Below are 13,341 nucleotides of genomic sequence, written 5' to 3' on the forward strand. Positions count from 1 at the left end.
CCCCCCCCCCCCCCCCCAAATCAACGGTACTTAATATTGGGAAAATATTTAGGGAATTTGGATAACAGTGCATAAAAGGCATGGTCGGAAACCACTTTTGAATGTGCGTGACCTTTGAGCACTCAGGCAGCACAGCCTAAGAAACTGTCATGCTCCTGTGATAATATAGTCACATGGACTCTGGTGTACTTCGGAAAACCATTGTCACTTAACTTATTCGCTGCATCCACAAATGCAACCTGAAACACTAAAAATGGACATCGACTTTTCCGTGACAAACATGAGAAAGACCATCCAGATTGTTATCAGTGAAAGGTGCAAAAGGGTGCATCAATTCCCACGGCATGGGTAAGTTGCATGTGTGTGAAGGTACCATTGACGCAAAGCATGTAATGGGATTTTAGAGGGACATATTTTGCCATCAAGGCAACATTTCTTCCCGGGACATCCATGCTTAATTCAGCAGAGCAATGCTAGGCCTCATTCTGCATAGACAACAGTGACTGCAGACTGTTGAGCAGCTGAAATTTTGTATTAAGCAAGAATGGACAAAATTCCAGTTGCAACGGGCACAAATAGAATCTTGACTTCCCACACAATTTAGAAAGTGTTATTAAAAGGAAAGGTGATGTAACACAATGTCATGCCTCTGTGTTGCAGAAATAAGACAGATACAATTACGCTGGTAAGTAAAACAGTTGAAAATCTTTTCTTTGTACTTTTGTCAGTTAAATAAAGGTTGATGTGAATTAACAAATTCCGGATTTTAGTTTTTATAGCATTTTTGAAATTCTAACTTTTCTGGAAATGATGTTTGTACTTGTTCTTCAGAGAAAATGTTTAAATATTTACCTTCACTTATTTATCTTCTTTGTTGCATCTTCATTCAGGAAATCATTCTGCAGTTTGTCAGCATACTGAAAGAGGGAAAAAATACAGTTTGGTGGAACTAGAATCTGCAGCAATGAAGAGTTCCAGGTTGGGTTTCATCTTTGACTGTTTGGAGGAGTGTCAATTTACTGATGTTACAGAGTCCACCTCAGTGGATGTGCTGCTGGATAACCACACGACCTGCAGCAGCCAATCAGATCCCTCCTGAGTGTGTTGACATAGTGACAGAGATCAGAGGGTTACTGACCCACAGAAGGAGGAGTACTTCAGGAAGAGATTCAGAGATGAGGAGCAGGCCAGCAGAATCATCTCCCACATCAAGACATCACGAAGCCTTCTGCTGGATCACTGCTACAGTTGTGGAGGAGGTGTTGAAGAGCAGAGAGGGTGGAGAGCTGCCCACGACCCTGACTGAGATGTACATCCACTTCCTGGTAGTTCAGGCCAAACTGTAGGTGTCGTAGGTGATGTAGACTATGGGACTACACAGAAGCTACGTGCACCTCCTCGAAAATGTAACTACACGTCTAGTCGACGCGGACCGTAAGCACTGTGATTGGTCTGGCTGGGTAGTCTTGCAATGCCTCCAAGCCGACCAGAAGTGCCATGTGCTTTGTAGTAACTTTTACTAGCGGCCAAAACAGCGGCTGTGACACGGTGGATCAATTTATTTGACCGTCGCAACCCAAGCGAAATAACTCGTTTCGCTATCAGAATGTGATCCATTCGGTTGGTAACATTTGAAAAGGCTATACCAGCTGCATGTATATAATTTTACCCCCAGTCACGTTAGCGGCGCGCTAAACTGGAAGTTAGCCTGCTCGACCAGCAAAAGTGAGCACAGTGGACGCTGTAGCGCTACTGCCGACTAGCGTTTGGGGGTGTAATTGCAATATGTCAGACACATCCAACGCACAAGTATAATTGCCTGGTTACGTGCGTAGCCTACGGCGTAGCTACGCACATAGACCCTACACAGGAGTATAAATCAAGCTTTACAGAGGCCAAATGGACACCTGGAGTTGTTTCTCCACTTCCTCCTGGGACTTTTATTGCAGACCAATAAGACTAACCTTTAAGGCCTGCTGACACAGACAGAAAGCAGCTCGCAGACCAACCTGATAACAGTCGAGTACATCAAGATGAAGTTGCAGGAAAATCTCTCTGCAGAGAAAAGCATCAACTCTCTGAATGAACATTCTCTAGTGGAGGAGATCCAACAGTCCCTGAGTTCAGGAAGTCTCTCCACAGATGAACTCTCCCCCTGCTCAGAGGTCAGCTCTGGTCTTCATCTAACTGTCATCAGAAAAAGATCTGGATGTATCTTACGTGAAGAAATACTCGGAGGAGACTCTTCAGTTGCTGTTGACAGTGGTGATGGAACTGTACATTTTGGAGTGGTCTTTTATTGTGGCCAGCCTAAGGCACGCCTGGGCAATACCCATGCTGTCTGATCAACATCTTGATATGCCTGTGAGGTGGATGGATTATCTCGGCAAAGGAGAAGAGCTCACTAACACAGATTTTGACAGATTTGTGAACAATATTTGAGAGAAATAGGCCTTTTGTGTACTTTGAGAAAGTCTTATATCTTTGAGTTCAGCTCATGATGAATGGGGGCAAAAACAAAAGTGTTGCATTTATAATTTTGTTCAGTGTATTTCACTGTTCCTTCAGTCAAAATGCAGGTTTAGTCTCTGTTGATCCCCTGGGAAAGTTCCAGGTGTGGAAAAGCCCTCATAGAGTAAAAAAGCTTTGTCCACAAGATTTTATTTTATTCAGCTCACAGATGAACTTCTTCAGATACAGAGAAGTTTCACTGCAACTTTCTAATTTTCATCTTGTTTGGAGTAGAACAAGCAAGGATTTTAGCTAGTGTAGGGACGAAATAATATATAACCAAAGTTGGTAGCTCCTTACCAGTTAGCATCTAGATAAAGTTGATCTTCAGCTTCAATAAACAACTTTAAAGTGTTTAAATTTGATTAACTGATAAAAATACAGGTCCAGCAGTTCCCTGTGAGTTTAAGTGTAAGCTTAGATCATTGTTCTTTATGATTGCACTTTAGTCAAGATTAAATCTATATCAGAATGACATTTTAATTCTTGTTGAGTGTCTCTTCAGACTGAGCAGCTGTAACCTCCTCAGCTCCCAGTCCTCTAGTCTGAGAGACCTAGACCTGAGTAATAACCTGCAGGATTCAGGAATGAAGCTGCTGTCTGCTGCGCTGGAACTTCCACACTGGATACTGAACACTCTCAGGTATGGAGAGGAGGAAGACTGTGGGCCTGGATCTCTAAGCTGATAAACACTGACTCATCACACTGTTACAAAATAGTAGCACATAGACTTCAGACTAGAGCTGCTCATCAGCTGGAATCATCACACACAAATGTTCCAGGGCTGAGAGGAAACAACTTGTCAGTAGGTGAAAGATTGTTATGGAAAGACCAACAGAAACACAAGTTTATCTTTTCATCTTACTGTTTACACAGATCTATCTCATATTTAGATCAGGAAATGAGAACGGAAATAAATATAAACTAACTATTTATATGTTCATAAATAAACAGATCAACAGTTGTTTAAAAATGGAAGATAATGAGTCATAGCCGTTGGCCAATAAAAATCTTTCCCCGAAATGAAAGGAATTATTATTTTGTTGTTTATTTCACATACAGACGATAGAGATAATGATCATTACATCAGAAGAACATATGCAGCAGATGTCATGTATACAGAGTGAGGAGCTGAAGCTTGTTTGTTGTATTTATAGAGAAAAACAAACCTCTGTGTATGAGAGCGATTTAAGTGCATATAAATGATGATTGAATTTGTATTGTTCACTTTTACTTCGATATATCACAGTCCATTTACTTTTTAATTCAACTCTCAGGAGTTATGTTCACCAACAACCACCAGGTGACATCTAAGAGCGAGTGTAACAGTATAATGCTTCCTGCAGAATGTTGACTGAAAAGAGGAAGTACAGCCAGTTTTGGTCAGAGTAAAGAAAATCTTGGTAAGAAATAATTATTCAGTAATAACAAATTAATCATCACCAGTTAGGTATTGTAATACCTCAGATGCTGTTAAGATTTCCTGTTACCTTTCTCAGAAGAGTACCATTTGTTTTATTTGAAGTGCATTTGCATTCTAAGAGATTGTTTTGTCTCACAGGGATCTGCCCTTGAGCTGAGTTACTTACTCTATTACATGTATTTTTAGTAAATATCTCTAAGACAGCTGTTGATTGTTACTACTTTATTATAATATACAATTTCCAAAAATACTTGAGTAAAATTGAAAATAACCATTTCACAACCCTACTCAAGTGAAATATAATACTTAGGTCAATAAACTACTCAAAGTACAAGTTATTTTTAATACTGTTTAGTGTGTGCAGGTCAGAGATCTTCACAAGTCATTTTATGCAAGTCCAAGTGGAGTCTCTTTTTGGAATAATAAGTAATAAATCTCTCCCTGAGCATGAACAACATGTATGCCAGATACTTCAACTCTTGCTGGAAAATGAAGAAGCTGTATGTTAAACTGAAACCTAGAGAAACTGACCCTAGAGAAATTGCACCACTGGTTGGAGGGTACTGGCCATTTATTCGTTGTGTGGATTGATCATAAGAATCTCATATATTCAATCTGCCAAACAGCTAAACTCATATCAGGCTAGGTGGGCTTTTCTTTTTGGGAGGTTTAATCTGTCTTTGACATATGGTCAAGGTTCCTGCAATGTCAAGTTAGCTGCCTTGTCCTGCTAGTATGTCTCTAAACAGACGTGGATCCAGGGGATAAAGTGGGCGTCAAATCAGAAAAAGACAGATAGATAGAAGGTTTGCACAGTGATTTCATTGTACCTTAGTATTTATGTTTTGATACACTAAATTGGGGTGTTTCGTATCTTACTTTTAAATACAGTACATTTTGTATCTTTGCCCATCCATGAGTGTAGAGAATAACAAACCTCTGTATGAGTGTGATGTAACGTTCACGTTTGATGCTGAAAGAGGATGTGCCGGTTTGACACCCCTCTTCCCTTTCAGGGTGAAGCCTAGTAGAGTCCAATGGATGAGACCAGGTCTGAGGAAGTGTAAGCGTGTTTTTCATTTGATTCATGAAAGCATCACATATTCAACCATCTTCACACTGACATCGCTCATTCAAAGCTCTGATGTCATCACCAAATGTCAATCAGTGAACAGATGATGGATTAATAACTGAAGGTTTATTGTGTCTCGTTCTCTCCATTAGATTCCTGTGAACTCGCACTCGACACAAACACACGACACAGAAAGATCAAACTGTCTGACAACAACAGGAAGGCGACACGTATGAGAGAGGATCAGTCATATCCTGATCATCCAGACAGGTTTGACTTCCAGTGTCCTCAGCTGCTGTGTAGAGATGGTCTGACTGGTCGCTGTTACTGGGAGGTCGAGTGGAGAGGAGGAGTTGAAATATCAGTTATTTACAGGGGAATTGGAAGGAGAGGCGACAATACAGCCTTTGTGTTTGGAGGGAATGATCAGTCCTGGAGTCTGAGCTGCTCTGATGATGTTGGTTACTCTGTCTGGCACAATGACAGAAGAAAATCCTCCTCCTCTGACAGAGTAGCAGTGTATGTGGACTGTCCTGCTGGCACTCTGTCCTTCTACAGAGTCTCCACTGACACACTGATCCACCTCCACACCTTCAACACCGTATTCACTGAACCTCTTTATCCTGGATTTGGGTTCTGGTCATATGTTTCCTCACTGTCTCTGTGCTCTCTGTCAGAGGGAGAGTCTCTTCCTGCTAGAGAAACTTTCACTGCTGACCAGATAGTTCAATCTGTACTGGATCTCGCACAGCTGATGTTAGTTAGTACCAACCTGATGTAAAGTAGTATATGCATCAGTGTTAGTATAATAGAGATAGTGTCACATTCGTCTGACGTCAAACAGCTAAAGACTCAATCTGCAGCTTTTCACTTCGTGGAAAAGAAACCTCTGTTCATTTGTTTTCTGCTTTCCAGTTTTGGGTTGTTGAGTTGTGTCCTGTTTTCTTTTGAAATTGTTGGAAATCATGGTGCCTTGAACACTCCGTTGTGTACAAAACGCACTGCATTTTCTCCAAATGGGAGAAAAAATACCTCGAGCCCATTGAACTTTGCACAACGTTTCACCTAGACTTCCACCTCATCTTGGTGTAAGTTGCAATCACTTGTTATAATAAACACGGAGAACTGTACCTGCTCCGCCTGAGTGTTCTGCATTTGGTTACAAATCCCGTAGTCCTGTGTGTCTGCACTTGGCATTAACGTGACACACAGCTGCCTTCTACTGCAAAACTGGAAGAACCTTAGATTGACAGTATTTGCTCTATAAAGTGCTTTTTGCTTTCAGTTTTTAGCTTTCAGGAGTCAATCTCAGAATGATGGTGTTGAAAGGACAGCATTGCTTTTCATCACTTTCCAGGAAACTGAACAAACATTTCCCCTTCTCCTCAGGTGAAGATGCTAATGATTGTCATTCAGACTTGGCCATGGGTGGCTCTAACGACCATGACGACTGTCATTACCACAGCCAGGAGCACTAACAAACCAGCGATATCAACAATCCTAGCTAACGATCCCACAGGTTAAATAGAGTTTCCCTACCAGTCAGTCAAAACTGAAGAAGTCTCTTGGAGGAGGGACGAAACATCTAATATCTTCAACCAAGTCCAGTTGCCCTTAACCTCAACCTTCGTTGGATAACTATGACCTGGATGACTGAGAACCTTCACAAACCTCTGATTATCTCGTTACCATGGCACCTTTCAGTGTGTTGAATATATTAATCAGCAAGTGACCATTGTGTCCTCAGAGTTGATGTTTTAGAAGCAGGAAAAATGGGCCAAGCGTAAGGATTTGAGTGACTTTGACCATGGTCAAACTGTGATGGCTAGAAGACTTCGTCAGAGCATCTCCAAAACAAAAGTGTTCCATGAAGAAAAACTTATGAACTGGCAACATCTTCATGCATGTGGGGAGCGAAGACTGGCCCGTGTGGTCCAATCCAACAGATGTACATCCTTTAACATCACGTGGCTGGCCGGTTGTGTGTGCGTCGCTTACCTGGGGAACATATGGCACCAGGATGCACTATGGGAAGAAGGCAAGCCGGCGGAGGCAGTGTAATGCTTTGGGCAATGTTCTGCTGGGAAATCTTGGATCGTCAATTTCATGGTTGTTACTTTGACATGTACCAACTACCTAAACATTGTAGACCACACCCTTTCATGGAAACAGTATTCTTTTATGGGGGGTGGAAATAACTGATTTTTAGATGCATCGCGATGTGCACTTGAATGATTATGAATCGATTCACAAATGTCAATCGATTATATAGAGTTTAATTGATAACGTAATGTTGATGGAATGAAAAGGCGGAACTTGGAAATGCGGAAGTGCAGCTCTGACCGGACCAGACGGACAGACTAAACTTTACACATAATCAATAAAATCAATGTGTAACTAACGTTAACGATTTTAACCTGCACTCTGTGCTGCACAGTAGCCACGTGACAGGTGGCATTAGGTGACGGTGAAAGCAGCAGAACAGAGGAAAGATGAGCGATATGCTTCAGTCTGGTAGTAAATATACAGTGTAGTTCACAGCGTGTTTGTTAATTAAAATCATTTTAAGGATGAAGACCGGAATGGTATAAGGTGCTAAGGGTTAAGTTGGCTCCTCTGTTAGCCAGGGTCTACAATTGGGTACTTAAAAGAACAAGAAATGCCTCCTAAATGGCGAGAAGTAATTATATTCCCTTATTCCTAAGGTGGGAAAAAAACGACAAGAATGTGACAATTTGAGACCTATTAATGTTTTGAATGTAGACTATCAACTGTTCACATCTGTTATGGCAAGAAGGCTTTAAAAATGTTTACTAGATCTTATCCACCTTGATCAAGCTGGCTTTATTAAGCAGAGACAAACGCAGGATAATATTAGGAGAACATTATATTTAATTAAACATGCCACAGGTAGTTGGATAGAATCAGCCCTGATTAGCTTAGATGCTCAAAAAGCTTTTGATCCAGTTAGCTGGAATTTTTTATATAAAGTTCTGTCTAGATTTGGCTTTTGTGAAGATTTTGTAAAAATAATTCAAACATATAATAATCCAACAGCCAGATTTAAAGTAAATGGGAACCTTTCTGCTCCATTTTCAGGGCTGCAGGAAGGGGTGTGCTGTTTCTCCGCTCTTGTTAGCCAAAGACCAGAATATATACCAAATCCTTACGTAACCGATATGAAACCAAGGGCTACTAAAACCACGTGTTGTTTAGAGGTGTAGTTCCATGTTGTCCTACCAGAGAGCACAATACACTAGAGTTATAAACAGACTGTATTAGGATTGCTACAGAGTGCTACGTGCAGTCCTCGCGTCCCTGGTAGATCTCTTCCTGAAACGTCCTGAAAACGTGTGTAAACTGTGAACAATTGCTTGTATGAAATGCAACATAATAATATGAAACTTTGATTATATCCACACATCTACACCGATAAGACTTTTGCCGGCCGAGTAGGCTAACTTCCGGTTTAGCGCTCCGTTAACGTAAATGGGGGTAAAATTGTAAATGTGCTGCTGGTGTAGCCTTTTCAAATATTACCGACCGAATGGATCACATTCTGATAGCGAAACGAGTCATTTCGCTCAGGTTATGAAGGTCAAATATATTGATTCAAATGTTCCTTCAAAGCACGGGGTACTTCCGGTCGCTCGGAGGCATTGCGAGGCTACCCAGCCGACCAGTGACAGAGCTTACGGTCCGCATCGACTCGACGTGTAGTTGCATTTTTGAGGAGGTGCACGTCAGGCGACGGCGTATCCTCTGCGTAGCCCCATAGCCTACGCCGTCACCTACGCCATCAATTTGACGCAGAAGTATAAATTACTCATGTTGTATGGTTCTAAATTTTATGTGTCGAATACAAAAGTTCTGGCCTTAAATTACGATCCCCCTATGAATAGGCATATCATTAAGAAATGCCGGTTAAAGTGGGACGAAGTTTCTATTAAAAATTTAGGTGTATATTTACCAAAAGACCTGGCAAACTCATTCAGTACCAATTTGTTCAAATTAATTCTGTATTAAAGGCAGATGTGGGAAGGTGGAATGTTATTCCATTCCTCAGTTTATGTTTTAGAGTATGTGGGGACCAGGACAGTCTGGTAGAACAATGGTATGAATGTTGTGCTGACATTTGGATGATGTCTGTAGAAGGCTGACATTATGATGATCCACAATGACACAATGACAAAGTCCCTCTACTCATTTTAGGGAAAAGCTCATTGATTAGGACATAGTAATGTTGAGCTCCACATTTAAAACCTGAACACATCTGATTGGATTAGAAATGGATTTTTATCTCCATCATTTATTCTTTATTCAGATTGAGGGGCAGCAGTTTGTCAGAGATCAGCTGTTAAAGTATTGTAATCTTAGTTACTGTACTCATTATAGATTTTGGTTTCTTAATTTGATATGAAACTCGGATATATGGTAGGATTTCTGGACTTGCACAATTGAGTTTATTAGTACACACAGTAACTGTTTCCTTATCATTTGTTAATTCAGAGCAGAGGATTCCCACCTGCATGTTTCCAGGGAGAGACAGGGAAGTGCGAAAGAGGAGGTGTGTAAAACGTGCTACGACACGTGTGTGTGTGTGTGTGTGTGTGTGTGTGTACTGTCATACATCTTGGTGTCGATTAAAGCAGATTGTTGAAGAAGAACTTATAGCTGCTTATTACCCATAGGCCAGAAGGACAGAAGAACGCTACCAATCCAGAAAGAACTGTTATAGTATAATAGTTTAAACTGAAGAAGCTTTGATTTTAAGAAATATTGTAGATGTCTTTTGTTCCCATTTCCCCAAAGTTCATCCTGACATATTTGGCATCTTTGGTAACTTGAGTGGAATCTTAAATCAGTTTCTGTGGGTTTTTCTTTGTGTTTGGCTGCACAACATGAATTTGTATAGCTGGAGCCACTGGTGGAGCTGCAGAGTTTAAGAGGTGAAGTCACTACGTCTTTATTGAATTAGCAGCATGTTGTCATTAATATTAATGAGAGCTCTTTTTACCTTTTTGTATTTCTGTCAAAGACTTCTTGCTCACCTCGGAGGTCCAATGTGGATCTCCAATCTACGTTTTTAACATCTGCCAGGCGACCACGAGATAACCGTTGATTGTAGGGTATTAAAAGACGTGTGAGTCTCTTCCATGAACTTTTCAATTAGGCCAATCAAATTAGCCAGTGTAGCTTCTGGTGTCCTTTCTCCTCACTTCTGTCAGCATGTTAAGAGGAAAGTATGATAAGACATTCAAATAAATTTGCTGTGGTGAAATATGAGGTTTGCATCAGATTCTTGTCAAGAGTTCAAGGAGCTGGTCTGGGACTCATCTACTCACTATCTGTGCTCAACAGCGCCATGAAGCAGAGCAGTAAAACCCTGAGCTGTCTCCTCCAGTCAGAGCTCTGTGTGTTGGTCACGTGACTGAGAGGAATGATGAGAAATAACACAGCCTTCACAAAGCTCTGTTCCTGCTGCACCTTCAGATGTGAACTTGTACTAACACAGCAAACTCAACACATTTAGGACCTAAAACATGTTTGAGTTCTTCTGAAATTGGCTCTTTGAGTTTCCTTGTTGAGCTACAGTGGAGGGAAACAAACACAAAGAGGGATCTTGGTCTAAAACAGACCTTGTAGATCCCCACTTGACCTGTGAACTCAGTTTGCCCAGGCCTCATGTGACCTTCAGCTGAACTGTAGAAGTCCTTTTTACTCAGCCTGTGGATCTTGTCCTCCATTTCTCACAGTGTAGTGGTGTTAGGACGGCATCACTTCAGTCAGTGTGGACAGGAGGAACGATCACAGCCACCAACACACTGTCAGCCTGCATGTGATCCTGCTGTTGAATGAATCCAGATCAAATATTTAAAGAGGCAGTTTGACTGTAGATGTGTCAGCTGACCTCTCAGCCTGTTTGTCACATGTTGTCCTGAGACTACAGACTCTTCTTCTTCTTCTTCTTCAGTGTTCCTGCAGGTTGGACTTGGAGCTCTGTCAGCGTCTCCAGCTGCTGTGAAAACTCTCCCATCAGCCTGCAGACCTTCTGTAACACTGACCTCATCTGGACTTTCACAGCTGAGAGCCCTGACAGCTAACACGACTCACCTTTGATGAAGAACATCTGCTCTCATTTGTTCTGATTTGGTTTTTACTGTTTGTAGATGTGAATATTCATAAACTGGAGACAAGTTGAGAAACACTGATGCTGGCAGTGTCTGGAGAGGAGAGAGAATGAGTGCTGCTCCTCCTCAGCCTACAGTAGGACAGTTGTCCAAGAGACTTCATGTTTTCACTGCAGCTTGCAGGAGTTTTACTGGCATTGCTAAATTTTTAATAAGAACCGTATTTATAAATAATCTGGTTTTCTAGCTTATCCCAACAGATTGTGTTGTTACAGAAAACTGAAGTAAAGAGCTGCAAAGTCTGCTGATAATTATCTGGAGGTTTGTCACTGTGAATGACCTCTTTCACTTTCACGTCCTCATTTGATCCGTTGTTAACAGAAAAATATTGATTAGCTTTTCGTCACTGAAATATTGGTGAAAAGTCAGTGCTGTCTTAAACGTTGGTCACACACTGAACACCAGAACATTTTAATAACTTGTTAAATCTTTTGTTTTGCACCACATGAATCAGCAAAACATAATATTAAGGTACTAATTATAAACTTTAGTCATTATCAGTGATTAAGATGATGTACATATATGTATTTGTTCTGTTTCCTCATATAGGGACAGTTTGTTTTATTTCAGAAAACATAAATGCTGATATTCAAATCCCATCTTCCTTCTCATATGATGTAAATCTCCACAGTCCAGCTGCTATGTTTCTGTTTATTTCACAGGGACAATGCACAATATAGTCGCGGCAATGATCGGGATCCAAAACAGTCGCGAAAAAAACGCAACATTTGACATTTTCAGAGGAGAAGAACAGACGCAGACGACTTAAGAAACACAAACTTGATTTTTACAGCATCACCTTGAGATCAGAGAGCGTCATTATATGTACCTGACTACTGGGTAAAATGTTCAACCCACCTGCGACATTTTGTGTTTCCTAGATTTAAAGTTTAAGCTGCACAAACACTTTTAAGCAGAGAAAAATAAGAATAAAGTGTCACGGGATCCAAATAAAATAGAGAACTGCCATAATCTGAACACCCCCATTGTCAGCAAGTCTGACTCGGTCACCTAGGGATTTGAACGATAGACCTGCAGATCTCCAGAACAGGTGACTTACTGACTCAGCTACTGGTGTGAGGCTGTTTCTACACACCTTTTCAAAAGTGGAGGTAGTGACGTCACATGTGCCAGACCTGGATAGTTTTTTCAGTTTAAACATAAAACGCTTACAACTGTGAAGATGTTTGTCAGAAAATTCTGAAAAAAATCACAGATCATTCTGCCCATTTTGGGTGTGTTGTGAATTATTTTGGTGGCATTTGATCCAAAACTGATTTAAAAAGATAATAAAAGATACAAGCTACTGAATATCACTGCAGACTGACTATTTGACCGATCTGAAAACCCTTTGAAACACTTGATATCGGCCATCTGGAGAACGACTCTGTTGAGTTTGGTAGTGAAGAAACACTTTTGGAGATATAGATGTTAATTGAATCAGCATATTCTGAAAAATAGAGTGAATGACTTCTGAATTGGCCATAGGTTGCAGTGAGGCAAACGTTTCCACATATCAGTGGATGTGCTGAAATAAGTTCAGCTCTCTAGGATGTACGGATGATTTTCTTAGTTAGGAATGAGAAATGTCTAGAAATTTACATTTCTTGTAATAAGCCACGCCCACTTTGTGCAATTATTACCATATTTTATACATCAACTGAGTAGGGACCCGAGATCATACAACTGAATTTCGTACAAATCTATCCAGCGAATTACGAGGTATAAACTTTTGCAAGTGAAGTGCCCCCTAGTGGAAGAATATCCCGGGACTGCTCAGCGAACCTCGGGCCGAGCATCTGAACAGATGTGTCAAGTTTGGTTACAATAGCTTAAGCCAATTTTGATTTAAGGGCATTTATGTAAAATTGTACGTAAAGACACAAAAGTAAAAATCAATGAAAAAGAAACAGATTGTCTGATGTGTTTGATTTTATCAAAATTCTTTTGATAACTTTGAACAGCGACGTCCGTAGATGATCCTGCCAAAGTTTCAGGTCGATTGGCAAAACCGTCTGGGACGAGTTCACAAAAATAGGTTTTAGAGAAAAGTGATGCAAAGTCATATAAGTAGACATTTTTAGAGTAGAAGACCATTGGAGCAAAGATGCAGATGAATCCAGAGATTAAAATAATGAAAGAAG

The 13,341-nt window shown here is 40.7% G+C and overlaps 1 protein-coding gene across 3 annotated transcripts; it reads left to right on the forward strand.

Annotated features, from left to right (window-relative positions):
* The first annotated feature begins 2,459 nt into the window (after positions 1-2,459).
* LOC123967127 (neoverrucotoxin subunit alpha-like) lies at positions 2,460-6,041 on the forward strand. Of its 3 annotated transcripts, XM_046043151.1 has the most exons (4): positions 2,460-3,154; positions 3,858-3,914; positions 4,951-4,997; positions 5,159-6,041. In XM_046043151.1, the coding sequence occupies exons 3-4, from the start codon at positions 4,976-4,978 to the stop codon at positions 5,785-5,787; spliced, it is 651 nt and encodes a 216-aa protein (XP_045899107.1). In that variant the 5' UTR covers positions 2,460-3,154; positions 3,858-3,914; positions 4,951-4,975; the 3' UTR covers positions 5,788-6,041. The 3 variants fall into 3 exon arrangements, with proteins under 3 accessions (XP_045899107.1, XP_045899106.1, XP_045899105.1); XM_046043150.1 differs by lacking the exon at positions 3,858-3,914; XM_046043149.1 differs by lacking the exons at positions 2,460-3,154; positions 3,858-3,914 and having other exon boundaries at positions 3,924-4,997.
* The last annotated feature ends 7,300 nt before the right edge of the window (positions 6,042-13,341 follow it).

The sequence above is a fragment of the Micropterus dolomieu genome, unplaced genomic scaffold, assembly GCF_021292245.1.
Source record: "Micropterus dolomieu isolate WLL.071019.BEF.003 ecotype Adirondacks unplaced genomic scaffold, ASM2129224v1 scaffold_55, whole genome shotgun sequence".
Taxonomy (NCBI): Eukaryota; Metazoa; Chordata; class Actinopteri; order Centrarchiformes; family Centrarchidae; genus Micropterus; species Micropterus dolomieu.

Excerpts from the sequence above, each read along its gene's own strand:
- LOC123967127 (XM_046043149.1), top strand. The coding sequence starts at position 4,850 with ATGAGTGTAGAGAATAACAAACCTCTGTATGAGTGTGATGTAACGTTC. Across the intron at positions 4,998-5,158 it reads GAGACCAGGTCTGAGGAAGT|ATTCCTGTGAACTCGCACTC; the intron begins GTAAGCGTGTTT and ends TCTCTCCATTAG.